This window comes from Alexandromys fortis, unplaced genomic scaffold (genome assembly GCF_014885135.2).
Source record: "Alexandromys fortis isolate MF-2015 unplaced genomic scaffold, M_Fortis_MF-2015_v1.1 scaffold_128, whole genome shotgun sequence".
In the NCBI taxonomy this organism is placed as follows: Eukaryota; Metazoa; Chordata; class Mammalia; order Rodentia; family Cricetidae; genus Alexandromys; species Alexandromys fortis.
Window position 1 is genome coordinate 4,813,350 of NW_026068012.1, and position 20,481 is coordinate 4,833,830.

At 33.6% G+C, this 20,481-nt stretch overlaps 2 protein-coding genes across 2 annotated transcripts; both read right to left on the bottom strand.

The window, feature by feature from the left end:
* Positions 1-2,752: 2,752 nt before the first annotated feature.
* On the bottom strand, positions 2,753-3,688 carry LOC126513609 (olfactory receptor 4C15-like). The gene has a single exon (XM_050162094.1). The coding sequence runs from the start codon at positions 3,686-3,688 to the stop codon at positions 2,753-2,755; it is 936 nt and encodes a 311-aa protein (XP_050018051.1).
* A 13,126-nt stretch (positions 3,689-16,814) lies between these two features.
* Positions 16,815-17,781, bottom strand: LOC126513617 (olfactory receptor 4C15-like). Its single transcript, XM_050162101.1, is given in 2 exon segments — positions 16,815-17,684; positions 17,686-17,781. Coding segments are annotated over 2 exon segments (936 nt in total). The 5' UTR covers positions 17,752-17,781.
* Between the last annotated feature and the right edge of the window lie 2,700 nt (positions 17,782-20,481).

Here is a 20,481-nt window from a genome sequence, read left to right on the forward strand (position 1 = left end):
TGGTGCTATCATTTTTGTAGTTTTATATTTAAGTTATAGGATGAGAAGAAAAATAATTTAACACAAGAATGTTTGATACCTTCTTCAATTTCTAAATAATACTTAAGACATACCTTAGATGTTTCACTAAAAAAACAATGTTGTATTTTACGTCACCTTGAACATAGGGACCTGGGAATCATGATTCTCCACTTAGCTCTATACTTGTCAATTGTTACAAAAGGAGTTGTAACAATATAAATGAACCTTGGAATGCAATGCGCCTCTTGTGGTCTCCAGCCTTGAGTTGTCAGTTTTCCATTTCAGTTCTTCCACATTCATCAGGAGAGATGATTTCCCTAACCTCTCATCACTTTCTCCTGGCACATCATTACCAGTATTGAATCTACAACTGAATACTCAGAATTAAAATAATAAAAGGAAAATGTTTGATTTTGATATGTGATGGAAAAAACAAACCTGTTTTGAATAGTATACTATAGACAAAATAATTTATTTTATGCTTTTACTTTAAACATTGCATTAGTAGCTTCATAAATCACTTGAGCCACTGATGGCAGATGTTCATTCTAAGGAAATTCTTGGGGACAAATGAACAACTTTGGGGAGAAATGTTCTCTTTGTAGGATAATGACATCAATAAGATGAATTTCCTTTGAGTCTGATGACTAACAGAAAATACATGGGTAAATCACCCCAAAATGTCTGAACTTCTATCACACATTTAGTTTGTTAGTGATTTTATACACATTATTCAGATATTGTTTTAATCTGGTTTTAATTTTTATACCCTCTCTAATGGGAATACAATACAATGTCATCTATCTTCTGTAGATTCTAATACTTTGAATATGCCATGTAAAATTAAGGAGAGACAAACATAGTATAAGCATTTAGTAATTTCCCCATTAAAGTAATTGGCCTGTCAGTCATACTAAAGAGAAAGCATGCTTTATTAAATTATTTCTTTGCTAATTCATTTTGACCAGCTACAGACAGCATAATATATCCATAGTGATATAGAATATACTTAAATCTCAATGATCTCCATTGATGATCATTATGTATGTATATATATTATAAAAAATTGGAAAGAAAATACTTCAATAGTTAGAAATGCATGGCTTTTATGAAAATTAATCTTCAATCTGGTTTCTCTGGGTTTGCTTTCCCTGTAAAGAGTAGGAAATATATGATATGTTGTCAGCATCGTAGCCTTTGTCACACCTGCCTTTGCACGAATTGGAAGAGGAAGAGTTTATGGGTTTTACCCATATGGAATTAGGTGACAGAACTCATTGGGATGAGTTATTACATCATCTAAGAGAAATTACTTATGGATTTAAAAATAAAGTTAAATGATACAGGAACATCCAGAATTCAGCTCAAATTCATATTTCTTTCGATGCATTTTGTGGATATGATGTCTCACAGTATCACGTAGAATCTTATTTTTCCCTTGGAGTAAATTCATTATTTTTTTAATCTCAATGCACAAGCAGGTTATCAACCTAATTTTGTAATATTGCATAGCTTAAATGGAATGCATTTTAATAATTAAACCACTTCCAGTGTTTTATTATATCTATGAGAGTATAAAGCTGTGATTTCATTGTCATGCTAACTTGTGCTGTCAAGTAACAATACTAAATAGACATTTCATCATTAATATATAATCCCAAAAAGAGAGGTCTTAGTATCCTCCTGCCTCTGGTAGGATATCAGCATATCCTACCAGTGTGTATCACCATAACTGACTGACAGAAGCAAGAAATCGTCTTCCTTAGGAAAGAGCATGCCAATTAGCTATCCAATATCAAATGTTCTGCCCTGATAATGTACATATGAGTAACATTATGTAGACTGAGACAGTTATATGTAGGAATATGCATGTAAATACATATATGCACATACCAACAGTCAATTAAAAAGGTCATGACTGTGAAAGAAGACAGAGAGGTGTATATGGGAGTTTTTAAAGGGAGAAAAGGTGGAGGAGAAATAATGTATTCATATTATAATCTCAAAAATAAACATTAAAATGTTTTCTCACCTCAAACATTGAAGGACCCTCTAAAGAAAAAAAATGTTTTTTTAAATTCTGCATTATACCTAAATAATGTGTAAATGCATAGGTAAATATTGACTTCTTTATCATTGCATTATATTTGAAGTATATCCTTTATTTCTTGATGTTTGTATGGAGATAAATGAACAAGTGAGTGGGGAGCATATACGTGTTTCTTTTTTTTTTTTTTTTTTTTTTTTTTCAAGACAGGGTTTCTTTGTGGTTTTGGAGCCTGTCCTGGAACTAGCTCTTGTAGACCAGGCTGGTCTCGAACTCACAGAGATCCGCCTGCCTCTGCCTCCCAAGTGCTGGGATTAAAGGCATGCGGTACCACCGCCCGGCTAGCATATACATGCTTGTACACATAAGGATAGTATGCTGTTTGTGCATGTATATATACAAGTACATAAAATGACATTGATTATGTTCATCTGTTGTGCACTACCTGATTGCCTTAGGATAAGTTCTGGATTGAACTTTTATATCTCTTTCTTTGAGTAGATTAGTAGTCCTTTGAGCTTCGGGAATCTACTTATCTGTCCTAAACCAACACTAAGTTATGAGGCACTGTGATGCTCGGCTTCTGACATGGGTGTTGGAAATAAAAACTAATGTTTTTATCTTTGCACAGCATGAAATGTTCTTATCCACTCATCCATTTCCATAGCATAGCAAGGATAGTATTTAATATTTGTCAAAAACCACTATCAGTTTCTTCCTCATTCTCCTGAAGGCATTCTTCATTTCCTTATTCCTGAAAGTGTAAACCATAGGATTGAGCAATGGTGTCAAGATTGTGGTAAATACAACAGCATTCTTCTCAAAGGAAAATGCAGACATTGGTCTTGCATATGTTAATATGCATGGGACAAAAAACAAAACCACAACAGTAATGTGAGACCCACAGGTGGAGAGAGCTTTAAATTTCCCTTCAGAGCTCTGGGCTCTCAGAGAGAACAAGATGACACCATAGGAAACAACCAATAAGAAAAAAATAATGATGCAGATAGTCCCACTGTTGGCAAACACCAAAATCGCAAAAATGTGTGTGTCAGTACAGGCAAGTTTCAGTAATGGGAATAAGTCACACATGTAATGATCAATGACATTGGGTCCACAGAAGGGCAGCTGCAAAGTGAAGATAATTTGTATAATAGAATGCAAGAAGCCTCCTACCCAGGCAACTACCACAAGATTTCCACAAAGACTCCGGTTCATGATGGAAGAATAGTGTAAGGGCTTGCAAATGGCCACATAACGGTCATAGGCCATGGCTGACAGGACAATCACCTCTACCCCAGTGAAGAAGTGGACAGCAAACAGCTGTGTCATGCAACATTCAAAGGAAATGGTCTTCCTTTTATAGAAGAAGTCTACTATAATCTTTGGTGTGACAGTGGAAGAAGTGCATGCATCCAATAAGGACAGGAATATCAAGAAGAAGTACATGGGGGAGCCCAGCAGTGCAGGGCTATATATAATGGTCATCACAATTATCATATTGCCCCCAATAGTTGCAAGGTAGACCAAAGAAAATACAACAAACAATATTTTCTCAATTTTTGAGTCCTGTGAAAGGCCCAGGAATATGAACTCAGTGACACAGCTTTGGTTTTTCATGATTCATAAGATAATGGTGAAAGTAGAATATGTTCAAGTACATCTACAGTTAGAAAAAAATTTCAATTTTTTCAAGATCACTATGAACAAGTCGATGTATCTTTACACAAAATTATTTTGATCTATCTTATTAATATTTAGAACCCAATATTAGATTGTTTATAAAATGTGTAATTATATAGCATACAGACTTGACATGAGAATAAACTTTTGAATACCATAAAATAGACACATTTTAAACACTGTGGATGAAGGAATCTTTTCTCTGGTGCAAGAAAATAATGTATTTTTGAATAGTCATCTTGTATCATAATCTGAGTGTTTTTGAAGTGAAAAGTTTAAAGAGAATTCAAAACTATAATCTATATATGAACAAAGTATTACAACTTAAGAATATTGTCTGACATTGTGCTAATTAGCCAAAGATGATTAGTGATCAATCAGATTACTAGCCTACCAACAAAAGAAGTGGCAAATATTTCACTTGAAAATCTGGCTGCATTGTGGATTTGTTCACAACTATGGAGGCTATTGAAATATTAAGTCAATCAGCCTACGTTTCACTAAAAAAAATTCTGTCTGTTATATGTATGTTCAAATTTGGAGATTTCACTTTTAATTTATTATTTTAAAATATGGCCAGAACTTTGTAAATAAACAAGGCTGCTTTCATGAAAACTAAATGAAATTAGTGCAACTACAAGATACTGTAAGCTCCAAGACTCATCCCTTAGTTGTAAGTATGTAACAAGAGTTGTTGATTCTATTTTATTTCCTCAAAATTTAGAATGAATTTGTTAAGATAAAGCAAAGAGCAGATGATTAAGTTGGGATCTTAAGAGATCAGGCATGAACACCCAGGAGGCGTCCATAGAGTCAACTGAGCAAAAACAGAGATTGTTTTCCTCAAGGAAAACTTCAGCATAGTATTGTCTTTTTTTTTGTTCTACTGTCTCCCCCTTTCTGCAAAAGTTATATAATGTTATGATTTTCTTCATATAGGAAAGGCATCTTGATAAAGGCAACAGCGAGGAATCAAAATGAAGGGTCCTGTCAGATAAACATGGAGACTGGTAGCACCATATATCTGAAGAAGAAGAAGAAATGGTACTCATTTAATAGAATTTAGACTCTTGAGACTTAATTACTTGCCAGCTATTAATACAGTTGAGTTTTTCAGAGAATATAATTTGGCAGTGTATATGCTTTGAAATATATGTGGATTAACTCTAAAACATGTCCATAACTAATCTACTTGCTCTTCTGCAAGGATGATGCAAAAGGTCAAATGAAAATGTCAAAATGTTATGATTGGCAATTATCTCATTTTTCCCTTGCACAAACAGATTTAATAAATGAATTATCAAAGTTTTTTATGGTGACTATATAAAAACAATTATGGGGGATACTGGAGAGATGGTTCAGTGGTTAAGACTACTGACTGCTCTTCCAAAGGACCTTGGTTCAACTCCCAGCATCGACATGATAGTTCACAGCTGTCTCAAAGTCCAGTTCAGGGTACCAGACACCCATGGCAAAACACCACTGCACATTTAAGAGACTAACAATAATAATAATAATGGAAACAAAAATTGTAAGAACAGATGTTAAAGGCCAAGAATATGTGACCTTAGACAATGACATGCACCAGTGAATTTGATTTTAGATACAACTTTTGCTTTGCATAACCAAAGCTGTTAAGTAGATTTTTTTATATTTATTCACAAGGCAGAATACTTATTTTGATAGTTGTGAGATATGATGGTTTCCACACACTGTACTTTCTAAAGTTCTGAGTAATTAATGGTAGAATATAAAGACCACACCACAGGCAAAAGAGCCCTGACTGATATGTTCCAAAGTACACAGGCACAATGTTAATTTTAAGATTAATTAAATCTTAGCATTATCTTTTACATTCTAGTTAATATTAGTTTGAAAAAAAATGGCACTATCATTTTTCTAATGATACATACTAAATAGAGACTACAGTGTAGTTATATAGTGATGATCACAAGGGTTATGATTTTACATACATATGATTATACATTAGGGTATAATTAACAAAAGTTGTTTACTTTAATTTTATTCTAAATTGAATTTTATGATATAAAATCAAAATTGAAAATTAATCTAAACATAAATAAAATCTGTTATTTAGTTTAGACAAATGTTTTCATTTTTCTCTTCACTATTGACAAATGCATACAGTAAAGATGTGTGGTCATATTAATGGGTCAGTGCTAGTGGTAGTCTAGAGCCCTCCATTCTATCTTATTTGCATGAATCTAAAATTAGACTAAATACAAAGTAATATAAAGTTAAATATTGTTCCCTCTCTGTTTTTTGAAGGAAGCATACCAGAAGAAGGATATGATCACAATATACTCTCAGTATATATAAACTTCTCAAATGATTAATAAAAATGTATTTTTAAAAAGTTATCAAAATGGCTTGATGTTTTATTATTTATTATTTATTAATAATAACTGTATTATTGAGTGAAGTACCACATCCCAATTCTCTGTTCTTTATATACATATTTTTAAAAGTTGATAAGGTTTTTCTGTTTGTTTTAATGGGGTTAACATGGTTCCTATATAACTCAGGCTGGAATCAAACTCACCAGATAACTTGAATGAATTTGAATTCCTGATCTTTATGCCTCCATGCCCAAACTACTAGGATTAAAATCTTGTGACACCATACTCATTCAACTTCATAGATTTTGTCATCATATTCTATAAAATATAAGTCAAAAGGAACTTGCAAATGCTGACATCCACATTTTAAACAATGCTTGGATACCTAAAAGAGAGGAAAAATAGTCCATGAAATTCTTATGTCTAATAGCTACATTCTTGAAAAATCTAGACCTATATAGGATTTCACTAGTTATCCCCTTGAGCAATAAAATTGGGAAGTTTGCCTTCCTGTGCCCAACTATTCACATGGTCCACTATCTTAACAGCAAGGCTAATTGGCCAACAATATATCTACAAAGCACAGAATTTCTTTGTTAATATAAAATATCTTTAAAATTAAAAATATGAGAATAATAGGCAGAAAGGTTATTATTCTGGATGATAGTTTTGAATTTTATGTAAAAAATGAACACATTACAAATGATAATCATAAATTCAAATTACATATAAAGTTCATAAGTCCAAGATAATTTCATCTATTATTACTAGCTATTAATAAAAGAAGTTTTGCTTTTCTGTGTCTCAATAGAATTTGTTTCTACCGTTCTCCAAGAAAGAAGCTCTCCAAACATGACTAATCCCCTGTTTTTCCCCTAACAAGTGTTGACTTGCTAATATTCCTAAATGTCTCAACTTTCTTATCTTAGAAACACTGAAAAAAAGCTCTTTTATCAGGTTCCTCTCATATCTTTCCTAATGGATTTTTGAAAATTTGCTTTGATAACTTGGTAAATTAGCTCGATTTGGAAGAATGACCATCCTTAATGCAGTTCAAAGATGCAATTTAGATTTTCCTAGAACATTCTGAGACAAAAATCTCATGTTCATAAAATCAGAAGTCTCTTTATTTTATAGCATAGGTATCTTTGAACATAATATTATTATTTCTTGTGTCATGTTTTGTGTTGTTTTGGATGTAGTATATATCTGTCTTACCATTTGTCACTAGTACAAATATATATATATATTATATTGATAATCATTTTCAATATTGTGTAAAGTTTAGTAGAACTTCTATCTGCCATAACCCTATATCAGTATTCTTTACAAAACCTCAAAGCATGCTGCCTTTACATAGAAATATTAGAATGGTGAGTATACTCATACATACTCATGTATTTAGAAAAAAAAGTAAAATTTGATTGCATGAATAATAGAAAACACAAAATTTGGTGCCTTTATACCATCACATGGTTTCAACACAAAGGTGGAATTATGAAATAACAATTGCCTACATTAAAATTTAAGAAATGTGTGATTATCAGAGGACAAACAGAAAGCATAGGAGGGGGAGGGGAGTAAGACAGGAGAGAGAAGAGAGGAGCAGGAGGAACAGTGGTGCAGGGATGACAGGAAGAGAAGGAGGGTGAGAAAGAATGTACAGTCTGAAGACTTTTTTATGGGCACATGAGCAGTTATTACCTGTAAGTGCCGTTCTCTGGGCTCTGTATATATTATTTTATCAGTTTCTATACTATCTGAATTTCATAGTAAAATTTCTCACTGATCATCAGTTTTTACAATTCTCTCAAAAAGACTTAAGAAATGAAAAATTAATGTTTGAAACACATAGTGTGTTGACTACAATATCAAAACTATAAATCACTTTATCATAATTTAATTCATTTCTGAAAATAAAAAAATATTTGCTTTATCTTTCTAACCACAAGTAAATTGTACAAAAAAAATGCCGAAGACATTCCTACCCTGTTTTGTAGGAGTTCATTCACTGGTGATGAAATTACTGTTTGTATCCAATGCTTTTTGCCATGTGTAAGAGAGAAGAACAGCTCTCACTGAGTCAGAGGAGAAAGTTACCAATGTTTTTCTCACATTGTTTGCATCATGTTTTAAGCATAAAAGCAAAATAAAAAACAAACCAAGATTCCACTTTATTAGTGAACGGAATCTAATGTAAGTTTCTTGAGAGTTAATCCACCTATGAGACCTATTCTTACCTCCCTCAGGGTTTGTGCAATTTATCGCCCCAGGATTATCCAAGGAATAATTGTATTTGATTGTTTGTAACAATTTTATTCTCAACCAAAGTCAAGTTTAAAACTTTGGGGTGGAAAGGTTTCTATTTGATAACTTTTAAGGTAATATTACACTCAAGAATAAAACACTATTATATAATGTATGGAATGCAACATCTCTGTGCAGAATTTAAATAGAATACTTGTATACTTACCAAAATAAAAGCCAGTTTTATCATAAGGAATCTATCAATCAATGTTTAAGGGTAATTTGTATGTTTTTAGGAAAATTCTAGCAAGGATTATATTAATTAACAGATGTATTAATTCCCTACAAAAAGATCATGTGTAATATATGTCTGTAGAGAATAGCAGAAACAAACATCTAGGAAAGTTTATAAAATTTTACCCTGTTGGAAATGTGATATAATAATAGAAAAATTTACTCTTTTTCTTGAGACATGTTTTCTAGATGATTTGTTCTTTTTCTTTAGATTTCTCATTTGTCTAAGAATCTTCAGATTCCTCAACTGGATACCTTTATTCTCCTGAAAAGATAGAAACAAAACCCTTCCCCAACACAAACTTTTGGAGCTTCTCTCTTGGCAAATTATATCTGAACAAATAAAAAAGTATTTGTTAGCTTATAGGTTAGTTCAGATTAAAAGGCCATAATATTTGATGAACTATAATCTCTTTTGTTTAAGAGGTGTCTCTTGTTCAAATCGAATTTTTATCACTTTTGATGTTATCTATAGCTTTCCTTCTCCTGTGGAAACAAAAGTAAAACACCTTCTCCAATGTAACACATATCTTGGCTTCTATTCTGAAGTCAGTACATCTTCAAAGTATATCAGCTGATTTAATTCCATAGTTTTTTTTTCTACTACCCAATGTCTCTCCAGAGCTGTTATTCCTTTTCCATTAACATTTAGGAAATTCAAAGTTAATAAAGCATTATGCAATCTATTTCTGGGAGTGTTTTTGTCCCTTTCTGTTTATTTAACATATCCTTGATAGTTCAATTTGATATTTCTATAACTGCCCACCAATAGGATTTTTTGGTATACCTATAATGTGGCTTGTATTATAATAAGCAAAAACTGCTTCACTTTTATAGAGATATATTATGGAGCATTGTCTGTCCTTATTTGTGAAGATAACGCATGATGGCCTTAATGTCTAGCAAATTTGTGATTACTGAATCAGCCATTTCCAAACTCAAAGTCACTACCCATTGAAAACCTGAATAGGTATCAATGGTGTGATGTACATATTTTAGTTTTCCAAATTCTACAAAACAGAACACATCCATCTACCAGATTGCATTCCTTTGAGTAACCTTTGGGTTACTTCCTGCAGGTAGTAGTGTTTGGGTACATAAATAACAAGTAGGATATTTCTGTATAATTTCCTTGGCTTGTTGCCATGTAATGGAAAAGTTCTTCTTAAAATCTCAGCCATTAACATGATTTTTAATGAAATTCTGAGGTCTTCTTCACATTATCCAAGCAAAAATTGATCAATTTATGCATTACATTGTGCTAGAGGATCTGGCACCCACGTATGGGATCAGATGTGTGTTATGTGTATGGAATGATGACTATTCCTGATTTTATCTTATACCCAAATAAATAATAAAATCAATTCTGTATCATCTGGCATAAATTCAGTGATTTCAATATGCAAAATAACTTTTTATGCACATTGTGAATCATTAACTCTGTTGAGAGGTTCTTTAAAATCCTTTAGTACCACAAGATTAATATATAATTCTGACTTTTGGACAAAATCATAAGGGTTTTCTTGCATTCTACTTAAATTTTCTGATTTGTAACCTGCCTTTCCTGATTTATATGCATTGGTATAGAATGTAAGGGCTCAAGTTATTGGTGTGTTTCATACAATGTGAGGAAGAATCCAATTCATTCTCTTCAGAAATTGAATTCTCTCACTTTGTGAGTAGTTGTTGCTAATTTTCCCCCACCCCAAAATATAATTTTTTTACCAGCTTTTTGCCAGACTTCACTTTCTACCCATAATTTGACAATTTCATCATTATTAAAAGGTATTATAATTTCTGCTGGATCTATTCTTTCTAATTGATGAAGTCTCAATTTTCCTTTTCTAATTAACTCAGTGACTTTTTACATATATGTTTTTAACTTTTAGCTCTGTTTATGTGTTACAAATATCCATTCTAAGATCATATCTTTCCTCTGCATTAAAATTTCTGTAGGGGAATATTTATAGAATAATATGAACAGAATGCAGTTAAGATTCAGATCCACACAATCCACATGTCTTCTGTAATTTTTTTTTCAATTTTCTCCCAGCATCAGCTGATAATTCTCTGTGAATATTTAAGTTCTTGTCACTATCTAAAGTTTTGATTAAATGAACCAATTATTGAGGTTTTATCCCAATAGTGGGCCATAGCTGGAAAATGTTGCTGGGCAATATTTGGAAGTCACCTAGAGTCTGCAATAGATCTCTCCTAATTTGCATATTTTGGGGTCTAATTTTCTGTAACCCTTCTTATAATATAAGTACTTAATAGAATCTCTTATTTTATTTTTTCAGGAGCAATTTGTAATTCCCCAAAATGCAAACTTTTCTTTACTTCTAGGATCATTCTTTCTAAAGTATCTACATTTGAATCTAATAGCAGAATATTGCCTATGTAATGGTAAACTATAGATTGAGAAAATTGCTTACATATCATTTCCAATGGCTGACTTACAAAATAGCAACACAGGGTGGGGGCTATTTAACATTCCCTGATATCCTCTAGTGGGCTGAGAATTAATATAAGAAGGCGCTGAAACAACAATTTTTTTCTCTGTCTTTTTCTTGTAAAGGAATAGTAAAGAAACAATCTTTTAAATCGATAACTATAAAAGACCATCCTTTAGATAATAGAGCAGGCAAAGGAGAGCCCATTGGGTGAGTCACCCTTTTAACAGTTATTACATCTGTTACCATTCTTCATATTCCAAATTTCTTTTTAACAACAATTATGGGGAGAATTCAAAGAACTGCTTGATTTTTCAGTATGCTGAAATTCTAGATGTTATTTTACCAGTTGTTCTAAAGTCTGCAGTTCTTCTATTGTTTAAGGCCATTGCTGAATTCATACAGGTTTGTCTATCAACAATTTCAAAGGTAGGTTGCAGTATGCTTGTACATCCTGAATGGTCAGTGACTGTTCTTTATAAAACCTTATAATTATTTTTCCTGAAACATACTTTAATTTATTATTTCTTTCTAACATGGGGAAATGATAATCTGAGAATTCCACTGCTGCAACAAGTCATGACCTCAGAAATTCATTGCTATGTTAGCAAAATATGGTTTCACTATTCCTATCTGTCTTTCTTGCCCTATACATTCAACCCATCCCATGCTCTGCTTTACATGGGATAGTTTCAATTCCTGTTGAAATAAGAGCGGCGGGCCTGCATCCCTAGCACCCCGGCCACCTGCTAGCTTATGACCCGAAATAATTACATGGACACTGTATTCTTTTAAACACTGCTTGACCCATTAAATCTAGCCTCTTCTCAGCTAACTCTCGCACCTGGACTAGCCCATTTCTAATAATGTGTGTAAGCACCCCAAGGTGCGCTTACAGGGAAGATTCTAGCCTATGTCCATCTGGGTCGGAGCTTCATCGCATGTGCCTCTGAGAGGAACTATGGAGTCTGTCCAGGAGAATGGAGCATGGCGTCTCTGCTCCAGAGAGCAGAGCTGTCGAGTCTGAGCTCACTTCCTCCTCCTCCTAGCATTCTGTTCTGTTTACTCCACCCACCTATGTTCTAAGCTATGAGGCCAAGCAGTTTGTTTATTATAATTAACCAATGACCTTCCTCCATCAAATCCCTAGAAACTGAACATTTTTTTCCTGCAGACACCAATTTGGATGTCAAGATTCCAATGAAATTATTTTTACATTTGCCTCTGTGTCTACCACACCTTCAATGGCTTCATTTATTGTTGGAGAAGAAAGCTGCTTGTTGGTTCCCTCTGCCCAGAACTGAAATAATCACACAAAACTCTATTAATTTAAATTACTATTTGTCCCATTAGCTCTATATTCTTGTTGGCTAACTCTTACATATTAATTTAACCCATTTCTATTCATCTGTATATCACCATGATGTCATGGCCTACCAGTAAAGTTTCAGCATGTCTATCTGCGGCAGCAGCTCCATGGCATCTCTCTGACTTTGCCCTTCTTTCTCCCAGCATTCAATTTAGTTTTCCCCACCTACCTAAGTTCTGCTCTATCAACAGGCCAAGCCAATTTTCTTTGTTTATTAATGGCAATCACAGCATACAGAGGGAAATACCACATCAATTTATCTGTGTTTTTAATTTTGGTCTTTGTTTACAGATGCTTGCCAAAATACTTGCTTTATGGTTTCTTCAGATTTTTTTTGTTCTCTCTTTTATAGCTGTTCTAATATGAAAAACTGTGTTGTTCCTTAAAAAAGGCATTGCATTTTTAATTACTCTGAAAAGGAATTTCCTCTAAGATGAAAGGAAATGATTGAACTGAATTTAGCATAGGGACTCAATTTGGTATAGGGGCCTGCCTGCAAGAGGCCCCTCAGGGAGTTTCCTGAGGGTAAGGAATTACCATGAATATTCCTTTTTGACCTAGAATCATTAGTTCAATGCCTGCCTTTGCCACATCTTCTGCCTAATCTGGGAGGACGTGGTGTTTTAGATGAAATATTCTTAGAAAAATAATTGTTTGTAGAAATACCCTATCTACAATCCCTTTTAAAGTGAGCTTCTTTGCCACATTACAGCATTTGACATTACAGTTTTTCCTCCAACCTCTGGAAATCACCTCTTCTATCTATGTATCATCATGGTCATGAAATTCTAGATTAATTGTATCTCGGATCCATTCCTCAAAGGTCTGACCTTGCCTTCAACAGCCTAATTATCCTTTTACATAGAGAACTGGCATTCTTAAAAGGCAGAGATTCAATAATTATTTGTCTAGTTTTTGAATATGGTTTCTTTCATTTTACTTCTGAAGTCAATCTTTTATAAGACTATTGCTTCCTTTAATCTCTTTAAATCTAACAATGGCACTGAGGTCCATTTAGCTGTAACTGAGTTTCTGCCATTTGGCAATTTCTATCATATTGCTGACTATATTAAAGTTGGTTGTCTGAAAATCTTAGGCTGTTCTTCTCTATTCTTATAATGCAGTGCTGAAATTGGCTCTCCATTAAATACTGCCTTTATTTGAAACTTTCTGTAATCTGTTTTATTAGATTTTTCTAAGGCTTGTACTGTAGTGTCACAAGAAGCTGCTTGTTCATCCCAGCTGCCTGTCTAGCTTAGCCCCTAAATAATCACACTGAAACTGGATGAATTAAAACACTGCTTGGCACATTAGCTCTAACTTCTTATTGGCTAACTCTTACATCTTATAATTAATCCATTTCTACTAATCTGTATATCACCATGAGGTTGTGGCCTACTAACAAAGTTCTGGCATGTCTATCTCTGATGGAGGGTCTATGGTGTATTTCTCTGACTCTGCCTTCTTCCTCCAAGAATTTTGTTTCATTTTCCCTTCCTAGCTCTGTTCCCCTACAGCTCTGCTATAGCCCAAAGCAGTTCCTTTATTAACCAATGAAAGCAACACACAGACAGAAGGACCTCTCACACCATTTTCCCTTTTCTGTTTAAATAAAAGGAAGGTTTAAACTTCAACATAGTAAAATTACATATAACAAAACAGGTATCAAACAAAAATTACAGTTACAATATTTATATATACTTTATCTATTTTCATAACTAAGGAAAACTATGACTATAAGTAAAAATTCTTCAACTCCATCAAAGACTCCAGAAGGATATGATATTATCTAAGTAAACAGAAAGTACATTATAAGCAACTTCCAAAACTCTAGAATTAACAGAGACATCTCGCTACGTGGACAGTCACCCAAAGTTTTTCTGTACCATTGCAGCATCCACCTTCAGCCTACAGGCCTATAATATCCAGTAGACTTTTCCATGAAGCAGGAAATTTCAAAAACAGGTCTGCCTATATTAACAGTTTGCCAGTCACTTTCTCCTGTATCCTGCAGAATGTCTCACAGACTCTCGAAGCAGGAACCTCAAAGGATCATCTTACCTTTAGGAAAGTTTAGCAGTCATTTCTTTGTGGATCCTACATGTCCAGTTCATCTAATAAATTCCATACAGAGCCTCTTTGATGTCCATTTTCCTGTTGAAGTAGATTGGTGCTGCCAGGAGCAGATATGTCTCACTGTCATGAAAAGTCCTAAATTTTTAAAACATTTAAATGTCATATTCTGAAGGTCTCTGAAAGATTTAAAGAATACCTAACTAACTGGAATATATCTTTATATATCTAGAAAATCTAACTAACATGACTACAATCTTGACTATTATTTAGATGACTATCTACTAACCTATATGTCTTAATTATACATTACATTTTTAAATGAGTTACACAAAAACAATACCTTAGTCAAGATCAGAAATACATATAACAAAATTGACCTCAAATTTGTATCAATAAAACAAGATCCATGAATACAAATTATTCATATCTATATAATATCCCCTTTAAGGTAAACAAACATCTGAAAATAGCAGGATAGATATGCTCAGTATATGAACATTTTAGATAATAATCAATATTTGTCTATGGTTTATGTTTTTCTCAGAGAATCAGGTCCCATAGCTCATTCAAGAGGGGTATCCATGGGGCTGGAGATGAGATGGCTCAGTGGTTAAGAGCACTGACTGCTCTTCCAGAGGAACAGGGTTCAATTCCCAGCACTCACGTGGCAGCTCACAACTGTCTGAAAATCCACTTCCAGGTGATCTGATACCTTCACACCAATGCACATAAAATAAAGTTAAATAAATCATAAAAAAGAGGGGTACCCACATCAATCCTTAGAAATTCTAATTGTCTGGTCATTTTAGAAATTCAGCACCTGACTCAGTTTCCTCCAGGCATTAATAGTCCCAGTTTTAAAATGTGTTCAAATGATCCAGCAAAACTTGGACTTTAGGCTTTAGCCATGAGCCTATACATTTCTAGGTTCTGAGGTCTCATCATCTCTCATAGGAACCCGTTTTCTCTTGGAGCATTCACATATGTTTCTTCTTACTTAAAATACACACTAGTTTAGTAAGACAAATTTACCCATTCCAAGTGTTTGGAAACTCATTGTTTCAAGCCCAGACTACTATACCCAGCCAAGCTTTTGTTCACTATAAATGGTTTTTTTTGAAAGAATAAAGTTAAATTAGTTTCCATTTTTGTCAACATCTAGTGTGTTGGAGTTCCTGGGCAAGGGTTTCGAGCAGGACACAGGGGATGGAGTGTATGAACAGCTGCATAACAAGCTTTATTTTGCATGGCTTTTTATACAGACTAAAAAGCATTACCTCAACTCTCAACCCCCCCCCCCGCCTCCTTACCCACACAGATGACCATGAGATACTCTTATCTCACCCTGCATGAAACAATGTCTCAATACAAAATAAAAAGTATAAAGAAGCAAAGCACTTTATTAATCTATATCTGGTGAAGCCTGAAGAACTGACCTCAAAAGCCACATTGTTATCAAAGGTACAAATTCTGAACGAACTTTGGGAAATGAGCAGAGAAAGTATGCTTCCATTTATGCTTGGTCTGCCAAGCAGTCATTTCCCACCTTCATCTCATCTGTCCCAGGAGGAGCCTGTACTCTAAGTCAGTTCTGTGTTTCCACAAATTTTCATATGTCAATGCTAATTAGTCAATTCATAGTGAAAGTGTGATCTTAGAAACACAGTTTTCTCATACCAGTGTTAATGCATTCTATAAAAAATGATACCATCTTTTAAAAATAATGACTGATAAATTACTTTTCCTAATACACAGTGACTTCTTGATATTTTTTATTTTCTTTTTTCTTTCTTTTTCTTTTACTTTTTTTTATAGGTTAGGACTGATCCCAGGGCCATGTACTTACTAAGCAAGTACTCTACCACTGAGCGAAATCCCCAACCCTGACTTCTTGATATTTTTTAAATTAGTTTTCTAACTGTAATCATCGATTTGTGTATGTATACCTATGTGAATAGTGTTCATGTGTATATGCAAATGAGAAGGGTATGTTCTATGTACCTGTCCACATGTATGTTGAGACAAAGGAAGACACTGACTCTGTCCATTTATTGTTTTCTACCTTATATCCTTAAGACAAGCTCTCTACTGAACCTTGACTTCACTAGTTTTGGTAATACTTTGCAACACCAGTACTTCATTGAAAGTATACTACCGTGCCTGACTTTTGACATGGGTGCTGAACATCAGTAAAAAATAACCTAAGTTTTCACTACATTGGTATTACCTAAACACTGTCTCCAAAGCACTGGAAGTATAATAATTTAATAGTCATGAGAAACTGTTATAAATCTCTTACACATTTTCCAGATAGCATTCTTCATTTCCTTATTCCTGAAAGTGTACACTATAGGATTCAGAAGTGGTGTCAAGATGGTGGCAAATAAAAATACACTTTTTTCAGAGGAGAAAGCTGATGTAGGTCGTGCATATATTAATATGCATGACACAAAGAACAAAATCACAACAGTAATGTGGGATCCACAGGTAGAGAGAGCTTTCAGTCTCCCTTCAGAGCTGTGGGCTCTCAGAGAGTACAATATGACACCATAGGAGACAAGCAGAATGGAGAAGATTATGATGCAGATAGACCCACTGTTTGCAAACACCAAAATGACAAATATGTGTGTGTCAGTACAGGCAAGTTTTAGTAATGGGAACAAGTCACACATGTAGTGATCAATGACATTAGGCCCACAGAATGGCAGTTGCAAAGTGAAAGTAATTTGTATGATAGAATGCAAGAAGCCTCCAGTCCAGGATATTGTCACCAAAATACCACAGAGCCTTTGGGTCATGATGGAAGAGTAGTGTAAGGGCTTGCAAATGGCCACATAGCGGTCGTAGGCCATGGCTGAGAGGACAATCACCTCTACCCCAGTGAAGAAGTGGAAAGCAAACAATTGTGTCATGCAACATTCAAAGGAGGTGGTCTTTGTCTCATAGAAGAAGTCTACAATCATCTTGGGTGTGACAGCAGAAGAAGTGCATGCATCCAATAAGGACAGGAATATCAGGAAGAAGTACATGGGGGAAACAAGCAGTGTAGGGCTGCAGATGATGGTCACCACAATTATCATGTTGCCCCAAAGAGTTGCAAGGTAGAGCATCAAAAATACAACAAACAGTATTTTTCTCAACTTCTGCGTTCTGTGAAAGCCCGAGGAGTATGAACTCAGTGACAATGCTCTGGTTTTGCATTATTCTCAAGGAGATACTGAAGTAAAAGCTTTTCACATAAATCTGAAATTATGAGAGAAAAATAAATCTTTAAATTTATATAATCACCACGTACAAGTTGCTACTTCCTTGATTGTTTTGCCATTAAAAAAATAATATTTTTAAGGAATAATTGCATAGCATGTAGTACTGAAGTTGAGACAAATTATTGAATACTATAAATAGCCACATTTCATATTTTGAAGATAAAAGTATCTACTTTGGTGAGACTAAATCCAGTAGTCTATCTATGACGTTTCAGTTATGCTGGGTCAGTTTTCATTAGTTCTTGTGTGATTCTGGAAGTAAAACATTGGAATGAATTGTTAAACATCCTATATATAAGTGAAGAACACATTGTAAGTCTCATTGTCTGATCACAACGCCGTCTTATTTACCAACAGAAGAGGCAAAATATTTTAGGACAAACCTCAAAATCATAGATTCAGCTTAAATGTATGTACACATGTTGATTTATAGAAACTTCCAATGAATTAATCTGTTCTTTATTAAGCAAAAACTTTTCTAAAAAAGTATGCAGCATTCCTCTGTATGCATAAGTAAAAAGAATAATAGCTCACTTTCTGTTATTAAATGACTGAGAGAAAGACTGTCTGTAGAATAGCCATGTACCATTTATTGAACTACCAGACTTCAGTGTTTTGGGTCCATGAAAGACAATTGAGTATATCTCTATTTTGTGTTGAGGACAGACATTGGAGGAAGAGAGGGTGAAAAGGTCTGATGCAGCCCAGGCTGTACTCAAAGACACCACTGTTGTGGGAACTGTGTACATAGCACTTAGTCTAGGATGCCTTTAAATTTCAGATCTTCTACTTTCTCTCTAGATGTTGGTATTTCAATCCTGGGTCACCACACCAAGCCAAATCCTTATTTCCTATCAACACATTCTACAAACTATCATTCAAAAAACTATTCAAATTTTGAATATTTAAACAGTGTCCGCATGCGTACGTTGATGAAAATTGAATCAACTAAAGAACAAATGTCAGTTTAAAAATGACATTTTAGATGCTGGAGAGATGGTTCAATGGTTAAAAGCACTTATTTTTCGTCCAGGGAACTTGAATTCATTTTGCACCACCCAAATCAAGTTGTATAGCCCTCTCTAACTCTAGATCAGAAGCTCAATTCCTTGTCTGGCTGTAGTAGACTCCTGCAGAATAATGGCATATATCAATCATACCAAAACACATATCGATAAATAAAAAGAAAAGAAAACCACATTTTAAAATTATACCAATTACTGTAACATTTATACACTCAAATATTAATTCAGGAAAATACATCAGCAAAAAAATTTAGAAACATGAATATGTTTATATTCTTTTTATTATCATTCCCAGTCATTAAATTATATTCCAAAATAAAGTTAAATGAAGGATATTTACATTAGAATATAATACATAAAATAAAGTTAAATGAAGAAAATTTATATTAGAATATAATATTTTCAAAATATTTTAAACAGAAAACTATCTAAAACAATCATAATAAGGTGGCTGTTTCTATAAGACTATTACGAACTAAAATAAAACTATGATTCTATTGAAAATACACTTAATAAGGAAGTAATAATATGAAGCCTCAGCTTTTTACTACTAAATTAAGTGAAAAATAGAGGATTAACTATCCACTCATGAATATTTGAATGTATTTAATATTATAGAAGGAAAAACAAAAAATAATATTTATTTATGTTATAAATAATGGATTTAGTTTTTATGAACCAAATATTTAAAATGAAACATAACAATTAAAATCTTTTTCTTTTAAATTACTGTAAATGTCTCTGAAATTTGCAAAGCTTTCACTGGTAAAAGTGAAGCCAACAGGGTAACCACATAGCATCTGACAGTAACAATTTTTCCTTTTTAACATTACAATGATATTTCTGAGATTATAGTATCATTAATATATCATTTTCTGGCCTTCACTCTCTTTCCTCCAGACTCCCATGTACCCACACTTTCTCTATTTCAAACTAGTGACTTTTCTTTTCATCATTTGTTGTTTCATGTATGTCTGTGTAAGCATATAAAACATAGTCCTAAATACAGGCTTCTCAGTCCATATAATCTTACCTTTAAGAGTTCTGAAAAGTATTATAATCTTTTCACAAACGGCAATACCATAAATTCAACTGTTTAAAACTTTCTTTTGTCTTTGGCTTCTGTTTCCATGTTCTCATATAGGAACTAACTCATGTTCTCTGTATTTATTCCCAGACATTCCATTGCTTTCTTTTCTCTAACAGTCAGACACTGTAAGATCCTAGTCTTTTCCTTGTCTTGCTCAGAATCCCTCGCTACACAACTGTGGCGACCGAGCTATGTTCTAGAGTAGTGAACTTGAGAAATTTGATTCCCTGTGTCCTGCTGTCCACAATGCAAATCTTCCTTCCCATTTTCTTTAGCACCATTGCTTTTGATAGCATATTAATATCAGAAATTAACGCAATGTCTTTGTTAACTGCAAAGTGTATGAAACATTCAGACCTATCAAGGGAATTAGTAGAAAAATATCATTCTGAATAGTTGCTTTTAAGTATATTTCAAGTGAAAAACTTAATATTGTGGTCACAAAGGATATTGATAAATTTAAAAGTTACTGGTAATTGTCCTCTATGATAAAATTCTACAAAACCGGCATATTTTTTTTACCTAAGATTATTATTTAGCAGTAAAAATC